The following is a 24174-nucleotide window of genomic DNA, read 5'->3' as shown; positions in this document are numbered from 1 at the left end:
ATGTCAAAGGGTGCAACCACTGTGGAAGGCAGTTTGGCGGTTCCTCAAAAAACTGAATATAGAATTGCCATACGACCCAGCAATACCATTGCTAGGTATCTACTCAAAGGACTTAAGGGCAAAGACACAAACGGACATTTGCACACCAATGTTTATAGCAGCATTATTTACAATTGCAAAGAGTTGGAAACAGCCAAAATCTCCATCAACAGAAGAGTGGCTAAACAAACTGTGGTATATACATACGATGGAATATTATGCAGCTTTAAGACAAGATAAACTTATGAACCATGTAATAACATGGATGGACCTAGAGAATATTATGCTGAGTGAATCCAGCCAAAAACTAAAGGACAAATACTGTATGGTCCCACTGATGTGAACGGACATTCGAGAATAAACTTGAAATATGTCATTGGTAACAGAGTTCAGCAGGAGTTAGAAACAGGGTAAGACAATGGGTAATTGAAGCTGAAGGGATACAGACTGTGCAACAGGACTAGATACAAAAACTCAAAAATGGACAGCACAATAATACCTAATTGTAAAGAAATCATGTTAAAACACTGAATGAAGCTGCATCTGAGCTATAGGTTTTTGTTTTGTTTTGTTTTGTTTTGTTTTGATTTTACTACTGTTACTTTTATTTTTTTCTCTATATTAACATTCTATATCTTTTTCAGTTATGTTGCTAGTTCTTCTAAACCAATGCATATGTACTAAGAAATGATGATCATGCATCTATGTGATGATGTTAAGAATTAATGATTGCATATGTAGAATGGTATGATCCCTAAATGTTGGGTTAATTTCTTTTTTTCCGTTAATTAAAAAAAAAAAAAAAAAAAGAGAAGGGATAATTGGAGCTGAAGGGATACAGACTGTACAATGGGACTGGATATAAAAACTCAGAAATGGACAGCACAATACTACCCAATTGTAATGCAATTATGTTAAAACACTGAATGAAGCTGCATGTGAGGTATAGGTTTTTTGTTTTTGTTTTTGTTTTTGTTTTTCTTTTTCTTCCTATTATTGTTTTAATTCTTATTCTGTTGTCTTTTTATTTCTTTTTCTAAATCGATGCAAATGTACTAAGAAATGATGAATATGCAACTATGTGATGTTATTAAGAATTACTGATTGTACATGTAGATTGGAATGATTTCTAATTGTTTTGTTCTTTTTTTAATTAATAAAAAAAAGAAAAAGAAAGAAAAAAAAGAAAAAATAAAAAAAAAAATAAATGTTTATAGAACAGTATCTTCAAAGCTGATTGTGGCATTTAGATTCAGTTGTCAACTTGGCCAGGTGAAGGTGCCTAGTTCTGTTGCTGTGGACATGAGCCAATGATACATGAACCTCATCTGTTGCTCATCACATCTGCAGTCCGCTAAGAGGCGTGCCTGCTGCAATGAATGATGTTTGATTTAATTGGCTAGTGCTTAAATCTGAGAGTTCAATGTAGCACAGCCTAAGCAGCTCAGTATATCTCATCTCAGCACTTGTAGCTCAGCCCAGGCCTTTGGAGATAAAGAAAGAAATCACCCCAGGGAAAGTTGTTGGAACCCAGAGGCCTGGAGAGAAGGCCAGCAGACATCACCCTGTGCCTTTCCGCGTAAGAAAGAGCCTCAGTTGAAAGTTATCTGTCTTTCCTCTGAAGAACTAATGAAATAAATCCCCTTTTATTAAAAGCCAATCTGTCGGGTGGGCCATGGTGGCTCAGCAGGCAAGAGTGCTTGCCTACTATGCCAGAGGACCCGGGTTCGATTCCCGGTGCCTGCCCATGTAAAAAATAAAAAATAAAATTAAAAAAATTTTTAAAAACTTTTAAAAAGCCAGTCTGTCTCCGGTATGTTGCATTCCAGCAGCTAGCAAACTAGAACACTAATGATTGGCAATTAGGAGATTTTAAATAGTTCACAATTTTACAGTACTTTCAATCTTCTTTTTTGACAAATAGATTAAATGAAGACTATATTAATCAGTTTATCAAATATAGCAACATAAGTATTTTAGAAAAGCCTCTGTCCAAATTATTCTATTTCTCCAATGCACCATTAAAAGAGAATATGCACCAAAAAATGAATAGGGAAGCCTCCTTTTTTACAAACTAAACTTTGATTCCTGGACATTAGATAGTACTATTTTACTTTAATTCTAATATAGTCAGGAACATTATTATTGAATATGTAATAAATTTTAATTAATTTAATCCCAAAATATAATCATCTCCCCTTGACCTACCCCTGCCCCAAATTCATTTGAAAGATAATTCTTGGAAAAGATATACAATGGTAAGTAGTTGAAAATAAAATAAGCAAAAGAAAAAGCTTTTTACACTGTAGCCTTGTCATCATCAGAAACAGATCAAAGTTTATCTCATTCTATGGCAGCCCAGCAGCTACCCTGGACATTTAAATCACTGTCAAAATAAGTAAAAAATGGTCCACTAAATAATCAAAACTCATTGCTTTGTCATGAACAAAATTGCTTCTTAGAGTCAGAACTTAAATCAGGACCAAAGTTCTTTTACAACTCTGCAAATTGTAGATAACATAGCAATGCAACATAATTCCTGCCTGATATATTCCTGCAGATAAACTTTGTCTACTGTAGGTTCAACTGAACCCCCCCATAGGAAAAAAACTAGTTTGGCTTAGTTGTGAATTTATTTCAACATTTCTATATTGCATATAAATTTATGATCCTCTGCATTCACTTTTTTTTTCTTTCTTTTAATTCTTAAAGAAATTTTATTGAGATACATTCACACAGCATAGAAACCATCCAAAGTATATAATCACAGGTTCACAGTGTTATACCATAGTTCTGCATTCAGCCCCATGATCAAATTTAGAACATTTTCATTACTCCAGAAAACAAATAAAAAGAAAAAAGAAAACCCTACTCCTCCCATGCTGTTTATGCCCCCATATTATTGTGGCACATTTGTTACTGTTGATGAAAGAGTATTAAAATATTACTATTAACTATACTCCATAGTTTGCAACAGACGGGTATACAGGGAAAATGTACTTATTATTAACTTCTTATAATAGTGTCATACGTCTCCTCCAGTTCATGAAAGAACTTTTTATATTTGTACAGTTAATCATGGACATTGTGCACCACAATATTCATTGTGTTACACATTCCCACGTTTTAACCCCCAACTTTCCTTCCGGTGACATATATGACTCTAAACTTCCCCTTTCCACTACACTCACACATCATTCAGCACTGCTAATTATTCTCACAGTACCATGCTACCACCAGGTCTGTCCATTTCCAAATGTTTCAGTTCACTCTAAACATTCTGCACATATTAAGCAAATGCTCCCCAGTCTGTAGTCTCATTCTTTATCCTGGTAATCTATTTTCTATATTTTATGTCTATGAGTCTACGTATCATTATTATAGATCATATCAATGAGATCATAAAATATTTGTCGTTTCGTGTCTGACTTATTTCACTTAACATAATGTCCTCAAGGTTCATCCATGTTGTCACATGCTTTAGGACTTCATTCCTTATAACTGCTGAATAATAATCCATCATATGTATACACTACATTTTGTTTATCTATTCATTTGTTGATGGGCACTTGGGTTGCTTCCTTCTTTTAGCAATTGTAAATATGCCACTATAAATATCAGTGTGAAAATATCTGCTCATGTCCCTGCTTTCAGATGTTACCTCAAGCTATACCTGAGTCATGAAGAAACTATACTTGCATTAAATTTTGAACCACTGTAACATCTGCCTGGTTCCCTAATTATTCAGTTAAATAAAATCTTTAACATATGCTCATTTACTATCCGTCTGAAATTCATGTTTTACTTTAAGAAAATTATCACTTAACACCATCAAAAACAAAGCAATATTTCTTGAAGAGACCAGATTTCTGACATTTATGTCAAAACAAGATTTTGCTTGAACCAGTTTCTTAGTCTAATCAGAAAGTTTCACAGATTTTATGTTATGTTAGTTTTAAGATACATAATATGATTGAATCCTACAAATTATATTCTGATTAACATTTTAAAAAATCAGATATAGGAATTCCCACAAATCTGTAACAAACATTAATAAAGCAATAAGTAAATACTGTACATTTTAATGTTTTGTTAAATCACATGTAAAAAGAAAACGGTATCCTTAGCAATATTAAGTGGAGTATGAGAAAAGCCTCTCTTGCCTTTTCAGACATACTACCAAAAAAAAAATTACTTATGGGCAATCTCTTGAAAATACTCTCTCTTGAATATAATGCTCAACAACAAAAAATTTTAAGGATTTGTGATTACTATAGTGTGCTGGTTTGAAAGGATTTATGTACCCTAGAAAAACCATGTTTTAACCCTAATCAATCTTTTGGGAGCAACCATTTCTTCTAATCCTAGTCAGTACTATAGGTTGGAAACTTGACTGGGTTATCTCTACAGAGATGTGACTCACCCACTTGTGGGTATGAATGCTTGAATAGAGGGAGATGTGACTTCACTCATTCCAAGTGGGTCTTGATTAGTTTACTGGAATCCTTTAAAGAGGAAGCATTTTGGCGAAGCTTTAGAACAGCAGGGAACCCATGCCACTAGAGACCTTTGGAGAAGAAGAAGGTATATGCCCTTATGGGAGCTTCACGAAGAGGCCCAAAGAAGGTAGTGGACGTCTCCATGTTTGCCAGGTAGGTGCCTTCCAGTTGACAGAGAAACCCTGAACTTCATCGGCCTTTCTTGAGTGAAGGGAACCTCTTGTTGGTGCCTTAATTTGTATATTTTTATAGACTTGGTTTAATTGGGATATTTTCTCGGCTTTAGAACTATAAATTAGCAACTTATTAAATTCCCTTTTTTATAAGCCATTCCATTTCTGTTATATTGCATTTTAACAGCTAGCAAACTAGAACATATAGTGAGTTTGAGTGATAGAGTTTCCCAAAAGTTAACATGGACAAATAGTCACAATTTGGGGGGTAATATATTATGTATTAGGATTTCCAAATATCTACCCAAATTACAGTTTCCTCTAGGAATTCTTTCAATTTTGTAAAATTCTACTCAAATTCCCACAAGTTATCAAGCTTTTGCTCCTTCATTCCTTTTCTCTACCCTGTAACAGATGGCTCTACCTCTACCACAACTGAGGAACCAAGAGAAGAGAAAAAAGCCAATAGTCACAGAAGTACAAGAGCCAGGAGAAAGGTTTGATAATCACTAATGATTCCTGGATCACTATTTTCACTACATAAAAAGACCATTTAGAAGTCATATGTAAACAAAGTGACAATTTCCAGACTATGAAAATCCAAATCCACATGGATAATTATAGAAAAATCATAGGCTACCTTTCCCAGATGGATATTTATAGCTTTCTGGTAACCCAGATGGCTAGGAAGGTTTAGATGGCTCCTTCCATTGCCCTGAAATCCTTAAGGGGAATTATTTTGTTTAGGTGTTTTAATATACTTAACATTCTACTACATAGTTAACATTCATAATTTCCAATCTTAAAAACCTTATAAAGTAAATACTGGTTTATATATTTATACAATTAAGGAAAATAAGCCAAAAGAGGTTGAGGAAATGGAAAACACCATGCCATTAGTATTTATAAAAACTGATATCGGCCTAGTTCTGTCATTCTACAACCCATTTATATTATACTATACCACCCAATGCAATAAGTTTTTCTCACTAAATCTAAATTTTAAATTGCAAACTAGTATCTATTATGTTATTTATAGAATTTTACCTGGTAATATAAAAAAAATCACATTCAAGAAGGTACAATAGGTGTTTTTTAATCCTATGTTTATTTTGTTGTCCTCTCAAGGTGATTCACTATAAGGTATGCCAAAATATTTTATGGTTGTTCGCACTAGTAAATAAAACACCTCTGAAAATTCACAACACAAAATGTGACCACAAAGTGACTTCGGAGATATCACTTAGACAATGTTCGGATAACTGCATGTGCTGGTTTGAAGCTGTTACGTACCCCAGAAAAGGCCATTCTCTTTTAATCCATTCCTGTGGGTGCACACATATTGTGGATGGCATCGTTTGGATAGGTTGATTAAATTGCAATGTGATCTACCCAATTCAAGGTAGGTCTTAATCCTTTATTGAAGCTTTTTATGAGAGGATAAAAGACAGAAACACAGAAAGAGAGAGCTTAGAGAGAAATGTCCTGGACATGCTAACAGAAGACCCACTCATGCTCAGAAAGAAAGCCACTGGAATCAAAAGCTGAAAGCAAAAGAACCCAGGAGCAAAGAAGCAGCACATGCCAGCCTCATGCCTTCTCATGGAACAGAGGAACCCCAGATGCCAGCAGCCTCTCCTCAGAGATGGTATCCTCCTCTTGATGTCTTAATACGGACATTTTCATGGCTTAGAACTGTAAATTTGTGAAGTAATAAATCCCTACTGCAAAAGCCATCCCACTTTTGGTATATCACATTCTGGCAGCTGTAGCAAACTGAAATATTACATATTTAATTTTACTAATTAAGGTTCCATTCATAAAAATATTCTGATGATATCATTACTATATTCTTCTCCAAATAGCTCATATTATATTACAATAAATGACTAAAGCAAAAGACATATTTCAGAACAGTTTCACAATCTATAATACTAGATACTTCCTAAAACAAATTATAATGCCTATTTTAAGTAATTTGACTTTTAAATAAAAATCCATAAAAATTCAGCAAATGAATAGTATTTATTTTAACCATTCTTAGACGTATAAACACTTACCCCATGCTCTTTAGCAGCTGTGACAACTTTAAGGAGGTCATCTTCCTCAACAAATGGTCTTACAGCATCATGGATAATCACTACTTCTGGCTTAGAGAGCTTAGAGTTGGGCTTATCTCCTGCAAGTGCTTTTAGTCCATTGAAAATTGACCTATGGCGGGTTACTCCAGCTTCAACTAGTGAGATGTCTTTATGCTGGTACCTCTGGATAATACCCTCCATTGCTTCCATGTTCTCTTCAGTTACTGCCACAACAATGTTCTTTATCCAACATACTCTAAAAGGAAAATATATATACATTTCATATAAATTGAATCACAGACAACATATAAAGTTAAGCTAATAAAAAACTGAATTTCTAGTAAATACCAGTATATCTACATAGGGAGCTAGACACTAAAAATTATAACTAAATAAGTTTTATGCTTTAGGGTTCCAGCTGATGAAAAAATTAAAAAACAGTATTTCACCCTATATATAGATGTAGATGCTCTTCACACTCTATGTATAGATTGATTGAGCATTTCAATATATATATCCCAAATATTTCTGATTTAAAAGTTAAATTTGAACAATGAGAACACTAATCAGGAGATTGCAAGAATATAATAGGAATATGATTTTTAAAAGTAATTTTTTAAAGTAATTTTCCTTAATGGAATAGGAATAACTCAAAGCACTTTTGAATTCCAAAAGCTAATTGTTGGAAGGGGCTGTCACTAATATGGGATAGTGAGATGGAACAATCTGATGTTCTGGAGAGGCTGGAGCCTCTAGTTTCAGGACTTATCTGATCCAGGGACCCATCTGGAGGTTGTAGGTTTCTGGAAAGTACTCTAGTGCATGGAACCCTTGTGGAATCTTATATATTGCCCTAGGTGTTCTTTAGGATTGGCTGGAATGGTCCTAGTTGGGGTTTGGCAGGTTTATGATAGGTAGCAAGGTCTAATCGAAGCTTATGTAAGAGCAACCTCCAGAGTAGCCTCTTAACTATATTTGAACTCTCTCTGCCACTGATACTTTATTAGTTACACTTATTTTCCCCCTTTTGGTCAGAATAGAATAATTGATCCCATGGTGCCAGGACCGGATTGATTCCTGGGAGTCATCTCCCATGCCACCAGGGAGATTCTCACACCTGTCATGTCCCATGTACAGGGGAGGGCAATGATTTCACTTGCAGAATTGGGCTAAGAGAGAGTAAGGCCACATCTGAGCATCAAAAGAGGTCCTCCAGAAGTAACTCTTTGGCATACCAATAGGTAGGCTAAGCTTCTCAGCTACCTACATAAGCCTCACAAGAGTAAGCCTCAAGATCAAGGGCGTGGCCTATTGATTTGAGTTTCCCTAAAGTTTGACACAGTATCAGATTTCCTGATGGTAAAGTTTAGTAGTTCCACATTTTTTTCTTCCATCCCTCAAGGGACTTTGCCAATACTTTTTGATTATCTGCTTAGTATACTCTAGGATGTATCCAGGCATTGCATTAGGCTATATAGGATTAAAGGGCTTCTTTCTTATTTTGGGCTCCCTGTGTTTCAATTGCTTGAACACATTTTTCAAGAGATGGAAGACCGACCTGAAAACTACTGAATAATAAAAAAGTACTATCTACTTTCTTTACTGAAACATGAAAATTAACAATTGGTTTCTTCAGTCGATAGTTAATCTCCTACCTACTATTTTAAATAAACCCTTATCACAAGTCAACACCCTATTCTGCTTGTGACTATCAAAATACTAAACTGGTGAACAAAACCAAGAACTACTTTATAGGAAAACTGCCTTCGATTTTAAGCAGGATCCAGGAGAGCATGTATGTGGAGTACCCAACCAACATGAAACAGACCAAGATGACATTCAGTAAGAAAGTGGAGTCTGCACTGAGATCTAAGAGGTGAGTGGCAGGTAAGCAGACAAAGAGGTTTGGAGGAAGAGAGGGATAGTCCCAGGAGAAATCACAGCAAGGTCCTCAGGGCCTAGAAGGAAGTGGACCTGGAGATCTATGAACAAAGGGGAGAGATGCCCAAGAAGAGACTGGAGAACTAGGCGAGCCATGATAGGGGTCTTAGCCTTTAACCCTAATAACAACTGGAAGCAAGAGAAAAGGCTTTAAGCACAGAATTATCTTTCCATTAAAAAAAAAATTACTCCCCACCCTCACCATGTTCTAGGCACTGTTCTATGACAACATGAGAGCCCTGGTAGGTAGAAAATAATGGACCCCAGAAGATGTTCACATCCAAATTCCTGAAACCCAAAAATATGTTACTATATTTGGCAAAAGGATTGTACAGATATAATTATGTTAAGGATCTTGAGATGGAAAAGGTATCCTGGATTATCCAAGTGGATCTAACAAAATCATGGTGGTCTTTATAACAGAGAGGCTAGACGGTGAGAGAAGGAAATGTAAGGATGGGGGCTTAGGTCAGAGTGATCCAGGTCCATAATCCAAGAAATGAGGACAGCTTCTGGAAGCTAGAAAAGGCAAGGAAATGGAATCCCCTCTAGAACCTCCAGAAGAAATGCAACACTTAATTTTAGCTCAATGAAACTGATTCTGGACTCCTGACTACAGAACTTCAAGATAATAAATATTTGTTGTTTCAGACTACCAAGTTTGTGATAATTTGTTAAAGTAGCAGTGGGGGAATAATACAAGAATATAAATTTTATTCTGGCTATAAGGTAGAGAATGGATTGGGTAGGGAAGTAAGGATACAGAGAGATTAGGTAGGAGGCTGCTGCATATAGTCTTGACAAAACAACGATGGTAGCTGTGCTGGTTTGAAAGGATGTATGTACCCTAGAAAAGCCTTGTTTTAATCAAAATCCCATTTTGTAGAGGCAGAATAATCCCTATTCAATACTGTATGTAATTAGATCATCTCCCTGGAGATGTAACCTAAGCAAGAGTGGTTGTCAAATGGATTAGGGGAGATGTGTCTACACTCATTAGTTTACTGGAGTCCTATAAAAGAGGAAATATTTTGGAGAATGAGAGATTCAGAGAGACCAGAGAATGCTGCAGCACCACAAAGCATAGTATCCATGAGCCAGTAACATTTGGAGATGAAGAAGGAAAATGCCTCCCGGGGAGCTTCATGAAACCAGAAGCCAGGAGAGGAGCTAGCAAATGACACCATGTTCGCATGTGCCCTTCCAGCTGAGAGACAAGCCCTGACTGTGTTCACTATGTGACTTCTCACTTGAGAGAGAAACCCTGAGCTTCATTGGCCTTCTTGAACCAAGGTATCTTTCCCTGGATGCCTTTGATTGGACATTTCTATACACTTGTTTTAATTGGGACATTTTCTCAGCCTTAGAACTATAAACTAGCAACTTATTAAATTCCCGTTTTTAAAAGCCATTCTGTTTCTGGTATATTGCATTCCAGCAGCTAGCAAACTAGAACAGTAGTCTATCAGATGGAGTTTTAAAATGGGATTTACGAGATTATTAAAGAGGCAAATAATCTATATGAGTCAGTAGGAAAGAGTCACAAAATAAACCAAGTGCCACATATATAAAGTAGCAATAGGTAACAATAATTAAGCTCATACTATGTTTTAAACATTTTTCATTTTCTAACTCATATAATCCTCACAACAAACCATGAATTTGATTCAATTACCCCTTTTTATATGTAGGAAAACTGAGGCACAAAATGGTTTCCCAGGGTTTTACAGCTCATAAGTGACAAAGCTGGGACTTAAATCCAGGCAGTTTAGTTCTGGTGTCCATGTTCTTAACCACCTATAGACAGACTCCTATATAACATGGGAAACAAATCAGAAAGATAGCTGAATATATAAATACATTATACTTTATTTTTCTACATCATCATCTTAATTACTAAAGGACATGAAATAGAAAGCATATTTTTACCCTTTTCCGTCATGAAAATTCATTGTTCTACTTTATTTCATCTAAATTGTAGGCTCCATGATAGCAAGGACAATGTGTACTCTGTCTATTGCTTTACACCTAATACCTAGTAGGTGCTCAATAAATATCTGTTGAATGAATAAATGACCATGGTCCATCTCACCTACCAGGAGCAGTGTAACATTTCACAACAAAGCATAGCCTCAAGGAATATGACAACAAAAGAAGCTCTCCTCATAGCTAGTTAGCTACTCATTAATGACTAACAATGAGAAAAAAAATTTTAATGAAAATAGCTTCCCCTATGCAGTGTGGTTTTGTTGGCAGTTTTATTTCTTTATTTTTATTTCTTTATTTCTTTATTCCTATGTCTAAATTCTAAGACCCCTTGAAGGCCAGAATTACTTTTATGTTTTATCCAACCCCTGGGGACTTCAATCACAAGCAAACAAAAACAATGCAATAATACTCACAGAATTCCAAATAACAAAATATGTAGTAATCTTTACAGGCAATAAAAAGGATTCTGGAATTAAATGGAATGTGAGCTGCTCTTTGTTTTGTAGGCCACCATCCCCCAACTCTTTCATTGCAAATTTAACAGTTGGTAGAATTTACAGCACTATACTTAAGCAAAGTCCTTAGTAAGTAACAAGTGGCAGTTCTTCAGGCCCTCCTAAATGTGGGTTTTCCCCCATGTTTTGTCTCCACTGCCATGGCAATAATCCAGGCAGTCCTCTGGCCCTAAATGATTATACCAGACAATTATCTAGTCTCCTGCTTCACATTTTACCCCTACACAATCCATTTTCACCACTTCCATATGGTCTTCCTCAAGTGCAAATGTAATGGCATATGCTGTAAACTCTAGAACAAACTCCTTCAAGACCTAATCTCAGCCTACTAGCAAAGTGCATCACTTTGCATATGCTGCTTTCTTTGTCATTTAACACAGTCCCAACTTTATCTCTTTCCCTATCCCCACTTACTCCTGGCTAAATACTATTTGTTCTTCAGCTCTCAGTTCACCTGTGGCCTCTTCCAGGAAGCTTTTCCTGACCGCCATTCTTTGTGCCACATCCCTGCTTTCTATTCCATAGTATTCTGTCTCATCAATCATCACACTGTTTAATTTTCCATTTCCCCTACTAGGCTGCCAATTCATAGAAAACAAAGACTACACTCCAGGACCCAGTATTTAAAAGCTTTTAATAATAGCAGGTGAAACAACAGTTAACATGTATGGAATGTTTGTTAGGTGTCATGAACTGTGTAGAGCATTTTGCCTGCAATATCTAACCATCACATCAATTTAAGAGGAACGGTTACTTGTAAAAAATATTCAGCTGTATATTAATTTGATATCACATTCAGTTTTCAATAGAGAAGTCATAAGTACCGAGAGACTGAATTAAAAAAAAAAAAAAAAAAACAGACAAGGGCCAACAACATATAAAACTAGAACTCTGACCCACAATCTAAGCAACCATTCCAGAAAACCAAACTATTATCTACAACCACCAGTACAGGCATCTAAACTACAATCCCTGTAACAATTTGCTTAAAATAGCCTGGGCTGAATCAATAACTGACTGCTTCTCTCAGTTTTTAACACTTGTAATTTAGGACCAATCAAAGAGAGCCAAATATGATCCCCTAACCAATGACAGAATGTTCCCCCTTCTAATTGGCCCACCTCCAGTTTCTCCAGGCCAACAGCCTCCAAATAGAGAATACCAGAAGTCTTCCTTAATAAAGCACTCCTCCTCCTCTGCCAGCCTTGAGTCTCTGCCAAAGGCAAGTGATGGTAACTGACCCCCTTGTTATAGAAAGCACTGAATAAATAGTCTTTGCTTATTCTCATTTGGGTGTTCTTCATGAATTTCCACAGTAAATGCCCAACTAAATCACTAATGCAGGAGATTAATTTTTACCCTAAATTATTCACTTGTCCCTTTTAATAGTATATTTCATCAGAAAAAAGTCACTTAAAAACAAATTTTAAAGCTATAATGCTGCTATTTCTAATGAAAATATACATTGAATGAAATCCTAAAATACAGAAGAATTAAGAGGAAGAAAGATGATTGGATATTGTTTGGCACAGAACAGCCATTCAAATATTTGTTGTATGAATTAATGAATGAACCCCCAAAGGTAAATCCCAGTATTACTGATATGCCTTAAAATAGCTATAAAACAATTTTCTACACTCTATAAAATAGAGAGCAGTCTAGGTAGATGCAAATAATACCTGCGACCTTAGATGATTTTAAAAAACTGTATGTGGCTCTAAGTGAAACCAGTGATTTAAACCAGTGTTTCTCAAACTGCAATTGCTTCTCAAACTGAAGATTTCAGAGTTCATTAATATGCCATTAAATCAGTTTAGTAAGTTTATATCAAGAGTTTTTAGTAAATGAAATAGAAATAAACTGAACACAAAAATTAGAATACATAGCACGTAAGAAGGATAGCATTGTTTTCATGAAATTTTCTTTCAAATATCTCTTATCACAGGTTACAATAAAAAAAAAAAGTTTGGAAACTGTTTTTAGACCACTCACAAAAGATAACAGACTCATCATTCTATTTTGTTCAGCAACCCAGAATACTCTAATATCCACAAACCTCTATAAGTACCGTTTATATTTCAAATGACTTACTCAAATTCTTTTCTAGTCATAGAATTCAAAGACATTCACAGTATCAAAATTAAGCAATATAGAATCATGGATGGAAAAAGACCTTAAGTACCTCACACAGTACCTAATGAACAAATATTTGCTGAATAAATTCATCTGGTCTACCTCTTTCACTGCAGCTAAGTCCATTAACTCCTGTAGCTCAACACGATTCTATCAGGTTGTCCTGAGTGTTTCCTTCCTAGCACATTCCACAGGCAAATACAAAGCTACCCCTAAGCCTCATTACATCTACAGACATTTTGAGGAAGAAATATATCTCAGATGTTATTTTTTCAGAGTAGCATAACTACTGCTAACAGGAATACTCGGATCAGTTTAATAAGATATGCTGAAAACAGAACATTAAAGAACAGATGGACATGCAAGCCATACTAATACCTCTAAAGTGTCCTTAGCCAGGCTGAAGAAGTTTGGCCCTGAAGGCTATGACAGCTGCTCCCTTCCATCACAGCCTTCATGGAAATCTGGCCTCTGAATTACACTTTGGCCACAATTTGTAGAATGCCATATCTCCATTCCCACCCTGATATTTTAGTAGCAAAATATGGAGCTGCCAACCTGTCTGGATAGATCATTTAAACAATCCAAATACAGGGAACCCAGAATCGGAATGAGGGCCTGTAATCCTGTATACTTAATATCATGCCTGGATACATCCCGGAGTATATTAGGCAGATAATTAAAAAGTATTGGCAAAGCCCCTTGAGGGATGGGAGAAAAAATCTGGAACTATTAAACTTTACCATTAGGGAAACACTCAGATACTGTGCCAAATATTAGGAACACCCAAATCAATAGGCCAAGTCTTTGATCTCGAGGCTTGTTCTTGTGAAGCATGAAGCTTATGTATGTAGTAGAGAACTTCAGCCTACCTATAGGTATGCTTAAGAGTCACCTCTGGAGTACCTCCTTGGTTGCTCAGATGTAGTATTTCTCTCTTTAAGCTCAACTCTGCAAGTGAAACCATTGCCCTCCCCCCTACATGGGACATGACATACAGGGTTGAAAGTCTCCCTGGCAGTGTGGGAGATAACACCCAGGGATGAGTCTGGCCCTGGCACCATGGGATCAACACTACCACCCTGACCAAAAGGGAGAAAAGGAGTGTAACAAATAAGGTATCAGTGGCTGAGAGAGTTCAAATAGAGTCGAGAGGCTACACTGGAGATCATTCTTACATATGCTTCAGTTAGATACTGCTACCTATTGTAACTTGCCAAACCCCAACCAAAACCATTCCTGACAATCCTAAAGAATACCTAGGGCATTATATAAGATTCCACAAAAGTTCCATGGACTAGGGTAACTTTCCAGAATCCTACAACCTCCAAATGGGTCCTTGGATCAGATACGTCCTAAAATGCAAAAGGAGCCAGCCCTTCCAGAACATCAACTAGTTCCATCCCCCTATTCCATATTATTGACAGCCCCTACCAACATGAAAAGTTAGAATGGGCATAGCCAAAATTCCCCTAAAGACTGGGAGAACAATCAAAGGTCATGGTGGAGTAATACAGAGGTCAGGCTTGACAAATGAGCACAAGTGCTGAATCATCATACTGATATTTCTTTAGTCTCCAGTATCTTAGAGCAGCTAGAAATAAAAACCTAAAATTGTGGAATTGTAACCCATAACTAAACTCTTGAAATCTGTTCTACAACTAATTATTGTGATGTAGTTTGACATTTATTGCTTTTATATATGTATATGTTATTTGAAAAGAAGGAGGAATATAACAGAGAAGATAGGATTTAACAAATGAGTATGACTACTGAATCATTATACAGATATTTCTGTTGGTCTCCAGTGTCTTGAATTAGCTAGAAGAAAAAGTGAAAAACTGTGGAACTGTAACTGATACTAAACTTTAAAATCTGTCCTATAACTACTTGTTAAAAAAAGTGTACTTGGAAATTTATTGTTTTGTACATCTCTTATATTTCACAATAAAAAATTTAAAAAAAAAAACTTAAAAAGGGATAGTTCCTGATTCTCTAGTCTCCTTATGCTGGTCCATGAAGTTGTCAACTTGGCCAGGTGAAGGTACCTAGTTCTGTTGCTGTGGACATGAGCCAATGATACATGAACCTCATCTGTTGCTCATTATATCTGCAGTTGGCTAAGAGGCGTGCCTGTTGCAATGAATGATGTTTGATTTAATTGGCTGGTGCTTAAATGAGAGAGCTCAACATAGCACAGCCCAAGCAGCTCAGCATACCTCATCTCAGCACTCACAGCTCAGCCGAGGCCTTTGGAGGTGCAGAAAGAAATCACCCCAGGGAAAGTTGCTGGAACCCAGAGGCCTGGAGAGAAGGCCAGCAGAGATCACCCTGTACCTTTCCGCATAAGAAAGAACCTCAGTTGAAAGCCAGCTGCCTTTCCTCTGAAGAACTAATGAAATAAATCCCCTTTTATTAAAAGCCAATCTGTCTCTGGTGTGTTGCATTCTGGCAGCCAGCAAACTAGAACAGATTTAGTACGGGAGAGCAGTGTGCTGCTGCAGTTTGCAAATACCAAATATGTTGGAATGGCTTTTTAAATGGATAAGGGGAAGATTTTTGAGGAACTGTGAAGAGAATAATGGAGAAGTCCTGGAGTGCTTGAAGAGACTGTTGGTATAAACAGAACCACTGCCAATCTGGACAAAGGGGACACAAAAGGGACAAATTGGAGTTTGCAGAGTGAGAACCATGGAAGCACAGGTCTGAAGCCAAAAACCTCAGCTAGGAGAGTGAACCCACCTGTATACATGGAGAGGGTGAGTTTACCCTAAAGGGCAAGGATGAATCTCCCACCTTGTTGCAGTGGAAGAGTTGTGTAGCCTCAGGCCTTGGAGAAGGTACAGCATGCTCCTTGGAGGACTGGCGAGAGCCTGGCTGCCACCACCTGGAGGGGTTGAGCGTGTGCCCCGGAAATGACAGAGAGCCCAGATGTGGTCCCAATGCCTGGAGAGAGTGGAGCCAAGAAAAAAGTGGTCTCCTCAATGTTCCCCGAGGTTGATTCAGAAAGAGGCAGGCCACTGCATAGGCCCTTGGAAAGGGTGGGACTGCCACTTTCTAAAGCTAAAGGATAAATGACTTTCAGACTTTGAATCCAATGGTGTTTGCCCTGCAGGTCCGAACTGTTTGGGTCTTGTGACCCCTGTGTTCCTTCCAATTTCTCCCTATGGAAATGAAAACCTGCATCCTATGAATGTCCTCCTTTGCATATTGGCTCCAGATAACTTGTTTTGAGATTCATAGGTCCACAGCCAGGAGAATTATTTGCACCTTAATATTATTTAAGGTGATGCATGTAGTTGCCAAGTTGACAAAGGGTGGACATGTGGTAGTTAGATTCAGTTGTCAACTTGGCCAGGTGAACATGCCTAGTTCTGTTGCTGTGGACATAAGCCAATGGTACATGAACCTCATCTGTTGCTCATTACATCTGCAGTTGGCTAAGAGGCGTACCTGCTGCAATGAATGATGTTTGATTTAATTGGCTGGTGCTTAAATCAGAGAGCTCAACATAGCACAGCCCAAGCAGCTCAGCATACCTCATCTCAGCACTCACAGCTTAGCCCAGGCCTTTGGAGGTGCGGAAAAAAATCACCCCAGGGAAAGCTGCTGGAACCAGAGGCCTGGAGAGAAGGCCAGCAGAGATCACCCTGTGCCTTCCCACGTAAGAAAGAACCTCAGATGAAAGTTAGCTGCCTTTCCTCTGAAGAACTAATGAAATAAATCCCCTTTTATTAAAAGCCAATCTATCTCTGGTGTGTTGCATTCTGGCAGCTAGCAAAGTAGAACATAGGCCTTCTTCTTCCCTTAACTAGAACATGACTCTTTTATTAATGATGCCTTAAGACTAACCTATCTGTAAGTCAATTTCATCTACTGTCCTAACACTCAATACAAAACATCCTAAACACCTTTCTCTTTCTGAATCCTTACATTAATCACAAAGACCTGTCAATTCTACCGCTAAATATTTCTTGTCTTCCCTATATCATTGCCACTATCATTAGCTAACTTTATGTCATCAACATTTCTTGTCTGGACTGATATTTATATATTTATTTCTAGTCTATTGAAAAATATATTGAACTATTGAAAAAGAATTTGCAATGGTTTTCAGCTAGTCCGAACTATTGAAAAAGAATTTGCAATGGTTTTCAGAAGAAAAAGTAGAACAATTTTTTTTAATTAGAAAAAAACAGCAATTGAAGACAAAGGGGAAAACAATGCAGGAAAATTAAGCCATAAATTAATACACTGAAACACATACCATGGAGACCTATGCAATTGTCTTTTTCTAATTTTTAAAATTTAAAAATAAATTGCTCCATTTATTTTTCCAACACCAAGCCAAGAAAGCAATGCACTCACAAGATTCAGTTTCCATAACATAAGCATGTACAAACCTACAAAACTGATTTGTTTTTTTATTCATCTGGAGTTAGATTCAAAGAGACTAACTCACACACATCAACACGAATTAAAACTGAAACATGAACTAGGATGCCAACATACTGATATGGAATAATATACACTACTATCACAATGACTGGAATGCTTCTATCAATAGGATAGCACATCTTCCTGCAGAAGAGTCATATGGGAAGCCAAATTATAAGAAGGTTTTGGGTATGCATGGAACCATAAAAAAGGAATGACTTGTTTTAAGCATTTCCTTCACCTAAGAAAATTTGAAGAAACCTCCTGAACTATGAGGAAGACCCAGGCAGATTTGTTCAAATCTATTGCCAGAAGAACACTCTTCCCCTCCTGCTAAGCACTTTGAATAATCGTGGTCAAAGTTGGCTCTCTTTTGCTTTTTGTCATTTCCAACTGTTTTTTAGCTATTTCAGGTCAACCAACCCTCCTTATTGATACATTCATTCCTTTGATATTTTAAAACCATAAGGTAGATTCCTGGGACAGATTTTTACTCGCCACTTCAGACACGTAGAACACATTTTTTAAGAGTAAAATTTAGATACATGAGTTGATCAATTGTGAACTCATTCTACAATTTAATGGCCAAAGCTTTATGTCCCTGTCAATAATACGGTCACATGATTTCTGCTCTTGGAGCGTGTGCTGGTTTGAAAGGAAGTATGTCCCCTAAGAAAAGCCATGTTTTAATATAAATCCCATTTCATAAAGGTAGAATAATCTCTATTCAATACTGTATGTTTGAAACTGTAATGAGATTATCTCCCTGAATGATGTGATTTAGTCAAGAGTGGTTGTTAAACTGGATTGGGGATGACATGTCTCCACCCATTTGAGTGGGTCTTGATTAGTTTCTGAAGTCCTATAAAAGAGATTCAGAGAGATTCAGAGAGAGCAGAGAATGCTGCAGCACCACGAAGCAGAGAGTCCACCAGCCAGCGACCTTTGGAGATGAAGAAGGAAAACGCCTCCCTGGGAGCTTCATGAAACCGGAAGCCAGGAGAGAAAGCTAGCAGATGACGCCATATTCACCATATGCCCTTCTAGCCGAGAGAGAAGCCCTGACTGTGTTCGCCATGTGCCATCTCACTTGAGAGAGAGACCCTGAACTTCATCGGCCCTCTTGAACCAAGGTATCTTCCCCTGGATGCCTTTGATTGGACATTTCTATAGACTTGTTTTAATTGGGACATTTTCTCAGCCTTAGAACTGTAAACTTGCAACTTATTAAATTCCCCTTGTTAAAAGCCATTCCGTTTTTGGTATATTGCATTCCAACAGCTAGCAAACTAGAACAGAGCGACATGTCCTTTTAAAACTCAGGTCATAAAGTAATAATGGTTATCTAATAGACAAATACCCCTGACCTCAGTTTACTCTTCAGTAAAATAAAATTAAAATTCTCCAAATTATAAGCTGTGGTTCAATAATTTATATATCACTTCCCTCTAAAAGGCCAAAATGAAACATTCAAAATCCTAGAAACACCATTTTTAGCTAGTTTCTGAAAGGACCTTGCTCTCAGTATGGCTGAGAAATTAGTTGTCATCTAATCCTTTCATTTACACCCATAATGCACAAATCTTAATTATCAGTTGCATAATCTTAAAAATAAAGACATATAAACATAGATACATATATACATATACATCTACAAATATACACAAGACAGATAATTGTAATACATATACAAATACAGCCTAATTTTGATAGACTTTTGAGGCTTCATTTTCCCGGATGGCACCTTCAGCCACCAAGTCTCAGATTTGTCAGGGTACAGAGATATACTTGAATCTCATTTAAATTGATAATCATTTTTTCTAGTAAATGTTATAAAGCACAAGTAGAACTGGCTAAACTAGAAAAACCTGTAATTTCCCAATTTCACCAAAAGGAAAAAAATGGACAAACAACATGAAGTCCCAGTCAATTCATGAAATGAGTTTTCTTTCAACATCTCCTCCAATTTCTTGATAATAAGACTAGCTACTTTCACATGTAGCACGTTGATTGAAGAGTAAAAAACTCCCTTGAGTCATCTACCTTAGGAGCTGAGGATCTCACCATCCCAAAATGCAGTTTCTCTTTCTTAATCCTCCTATTTCCAGAGTACCACACTCTGGCCATTAACTGTGCTGGTTCCAAACCATAGAATAAGCCTCCAGTGTTCTAAGACGACCTGGGCTCTAATTGTTCCCTTTGAAGCTTTCGGTCTTTTTTCAGCTCTTCAGCCACCCCCACCTTCAGAGGTACATGGTGCCACTAATTCCTGAACTTTTCTAAGATTCTGCGATTCCAAACAACTTGCTCCTTCTCAGCTCTTCTATCTAAAACCTCATAGATCAGCTTTCTCGGGACTACTAAATCTTTACCACTTCTCTATCTCCTTTCTATCTTCCAGAGTTTTGTAGATGTCTCTTAAGTGCTCCCCTCCTCCCTCCTTCATTTTTCCCTTGAATGGCTCGATGTTTTTATTCTTGACTACGTGAGCAAATGAGTGGAAATAAACACATGTTTAAATGGCAATGTATAACCTAGAAGCAAAACTGATCAAGTTTCTCTTCCAATGTAAGAGTTCGGAGCCAACATTCAGGGATGACCCCCTTCTCTTTCCTAGGCCCTAATTAATTCCTTGGAAATATAATGAAACATCCAAAATTCCAAAAGACACAAATAAACCCAGAAGGGTTATTATTCTTCAATGAGTGTCTTTAGTTTCCAAGTTAGTAGTAATTAAAAACAAGAGATTACTCACATTGATTTCACAGCCCTCTATGAGATGGCAAAAACCTAAACAAAGAAAATCCCCTGCGTACCAGGAACACAAAAAATGAGCTTTGTCTGAACTCAAATTCTGGACATACAGTTCCTACTTGGGCAAGAAAAACTAACATCCTCTAGCACAGAGAGTGAAAAGTTAGATTTTTACAGAACATTTTGTTTCCATTTCCTTTCCTTTCTTTGTTTTAACTTGCCTAATTTATCTTTGGGGATGAAATGAACTAGGCCTCTGGCACCACGCAATAGGAAAACTATCAATGGCCTGTGGAATCCATTTTTTACTAAAAGGGTGAGGGTTTCAACTGGCAAAAGGCCAAAAAGCACCCATACATACCTATAATGCAGGGTTTCCAAAGATTTCCTGAGACATACCTGAACTATAATCATATTCCCTATGATTCTTCAGGCATTATAGTAGTGAAGATAATGAGCCATGACATATTTCAGAATGTAGGTTTTGATCACTATTGCTATTAGTTAAGATTTTATGATTGCTGCTACCAATTATCTAAAAACGGAAAAAGTATTCTCGCCTTTCTTCCATAAACAAAGCCTTTCCAAAATACTTTTACTTTAGAAGTGATTTTTTTTTAGTACCTAACTATCTCAGGCTGCCTCAAAAATTAATGAGAGGCAAAAATGCAAATTAATTCAGAAGTTTTTCATGGGGAGAGAAGGTTAAATGTGAAAATTACTGCAATCCCCTATATCTAATCACTATGTAGAAGATTCTGCTGGCAAAGAGACGTTGTGTCCCACAGGAGTACCTGCATACATGAACTATGTTGTCAACATGTCTACAATATGGGATTACTGTGGTGCATGATTCATATAGTGGTTTCAACGATCCCCCAGTACCCAGAGAGTGGAAGACAGAAGTGAGAGAAAAGAGCAACTGGAACTGTTTCAATGTTGGTAGGCCTTTTTAATGTAACCACTGACCCAATCACAAAACGAAAATCAAGGGTGATTATGGTTTAACTTCCATTTTCCAAAGGCCAGTAATCAGAAAGTAAAAAAAATCATACAAGAAACAACTTGAGCTCGTCATTTCTGGGATATATGTAGAGTGGGGGAGGAAGCTGCTTTCTAGACAACAGCTAGCTTCCTTGGACTACTCGCCAGGTCTTCATTAGATTAGCCAAAGGCCAAGCTGAAGGACGCCACCTATCTTGAAATACAAAGTGTTCATTTCAATTCAAGGTTTATTGAACATCCCATCACAGCTCCCCCACTGACGTGCAAATGAAGTTTTAACACCTTACAACACCAGTGTGCACCTCTGTAATCCTGCTACCAAATTACTGGGTTCTAAAATCGAAACAAAATTAACTAATTAGTGTCTTTTCACCGCCTTAGCCCCTCACTACTGCTCCCTAGTCCTCACACCCCACTCTTTAACTCCCCAATGAAACAGTCCCTTTTCTTTCAACACATGATGTACAGACCTCAATACCAGAATCAAAAGCGTGTATGTCTGTTTCCACTCTTAAAAGGTTTGAATTAAATTCTGCTCCACCTAGTCTGTACCATACGAGGTGTTCAATGTGTTTGCGGATGAATGGATGAAATGAATGACCCAAACTCATAAACTAGATGTAAAACTCATAGTAAAAGAGAGTGAGGTTCTCAGCACCTCCTCCCGAGGCCTCAGAAGGCCGCGTGGGGGCGGAACCCCTAGGCCTGCGCCAGACCCTCAAGATTCCAGAGCCCCTTCCCGCCTGTCCCATCCCCCAGGCCTGCGCCCCTTCCCGCCTGTCCCCACATGGGGATTTGGGCCTGGAGGACGGCTCCGGTTTCCAGACCCGTCTTTCAAAGAACCAGGGCTGCCCGGCTCGGAAATGCTGAGAGGAAGGGGATCCAATCTGCCGCGGGGACCCCTGCGGGGTGCGGCCAGCAGTCCCGGGAGTTGGGGCAACCGGAGCAGAGACTGCGCCGGCCGAGGCCGGCAGGGCGGGGGCGGGGCGCCGCGTTACCTCTCCAGCGCCTGCAGCGTGTAGCTGATGAGCGGCCTCTCCAGGACCGGATAGAACTGCTTCGGGGTGGGGACGCCCATCCGCTCCCCGCACCCTCCCGCTGGCAGGACGGCTGCCACCGCCGCGGAGCAGCACCCGCGCCCGGCCGAAGCCCCGCTCGAGGGCGAGGGCGACACCGAGGCCGCCCGGCCAGAGCCGCGCACGCAAGGCCCAGGCCCCGAGGGCCCGGACTCCATGGCGGCGGGCGGCGGGCGGGCCTGCTCGCTCAGGACCCGCGCTCCCAGCGGCCGCTCGCGCCGCAGTCGGGGCCTCGGGAGACGGAACGCGGAGGGGAGGGCGCAGGGCGGACAGGCAGAGCCGCGCCGGCGCCGCGCAGACGCTCGGGGCCGCAGCCGAGGCCGCAGGGCTCACCCGCGGCGGGCAGCAGCCTTGCGCCCCGGGAGGACCCGACCGGCCCTCACTTGCCCTGAGGCGGGCACGCAGTCGCCGCAGCGGAGGGTATCAGCATGCCTGAATATCTCAGGGTGTCGTAACCTTGGCACGAGGTCGGCCACCTCCTACCCCCACCGCCCATAGATATTTGAAGCAGGTTTGGACTCCAGATCTCGGACGGGAGCCGGGGCGGGGGGGCGGGGGGGGGGGTATGCAGCCTTCCCGGGCTTCAAGTAAGCTGCAGGTGCCTGGGGTCCCACCTCTCTAAGCACAGGTAGAGGAACTAGTTTTACTGGGAGACATCTCTTAAGTCCGAGTGCGGTGATTTCCAGACCCGTGTGCACGGTGGAACCACCTGGGCAGCTCACCAAGGGCCGGTGCCCTCCTCCCGCCCTCGCAGAAGGGGATTCAGTTGTTCTGATAAGTGACCCCCAGGTGATTATAGTGAGCGGGCACGTTTCGGAACCAAAGAGCCAGAGCACTAATACTAGTAATTGCCGAGACCTGGGCTGAATAAATCCAGACGACAACCAACTGTTAGCGTTTACTTTACAGAGGAGGAAATGGGGTTAGAGAATTGAACTAACTTGTGAAAGATCTCACAGCTGAAGGGCAGAGCCACCTAAGGCCCTGGGGCAGAAGTACAACCAGAGTTGAATTCCAGGCCCCAAGCACACCTTGCCCTGACTTCCTGCTAGCCTTGTTGACAGTGTTTACCATGAAAATAGACGGAAGTATTTGGAATGCTAGTGTACTCCTGTATTGGGTCTTCGGATTGTGGCCTCCATAAGAAAGGGGCCTTGCTTTTCCTTTTTTGGTTTACTTTGTGTGCCCGCCCCCCCTCCCAGAAATATGAGAGGCTCAATAAATTCTTATTAAATGAAATGCTGATTGAATAAATTAATTAAAATACATATAACTAAATGTATGCTAATTCTTAGTTCTCAGTCTTCACCCATCAATGTTTAATATAAGATTCATTTTTTAATCCTATAAGCATTAAAAATATTATCTGCTTATAATTTCCCAATTTCCATATATTTACCTATTTTTCAGTTTGAAGTATGCAAAATTAAAATACAAATTTTCTGCTCTTATCCTATTTTTATCATTTAGTTTGTATTATCAAAAGCACTTTGGGTTTTTCTTTTATTACTTTTATTCTAAGTAATGCTTAG

General features: G+C 38.8%; 1 protein-coding gene across 1 annotated transcript in view; it reads right to left on the bottom strand.

Moving 5' to 3' along the window:
- The window catches only part of CRPPA (CDP-L-ribitol pyrophosphorylase A), a 368112-nt gene extending 345312 nt beyond the window's left edge, over positions 1-22800 (bottom strand). Inside the window, exons 1-2 of the mRNA XM_077157926.1 lie at positions 22565-22800; positions 6772-7048 (exon numbers count right to left, since the gene is read on the bottom strand). Of these exons, the coding sequence (XP_077014041.1) occupies positions 6772-7048; positions 22565-22800 (513 nt within the window). The remainder of the gene's footprint in view (positions 1-6771; positions 7049-22564) is intronic.
- Between the last annotated feature and the right edge of the window lie 1374 nt (positions 22801-24174).

Source organism: Tamandua tetradactyla, chromosome 1 (genome assembly GCF_023851605.1).
Source record: "Tamandua tetradactyla isolate mTamTet1 chromosome 1, mTamTet1.pri, whole genome shotgun sequence".
In the NCBI taxonomy this organism is placed as follows: domain Eukaryota; kingdom Metazoa; phylum Chordata; class Mammalia; order Pilosa; family Myrmecophagidae; genus Tamandua; species Tamandua tetradactyla.
This window is presented reverse-complemented; position numbering and strand designations above follow the sequence as displayed.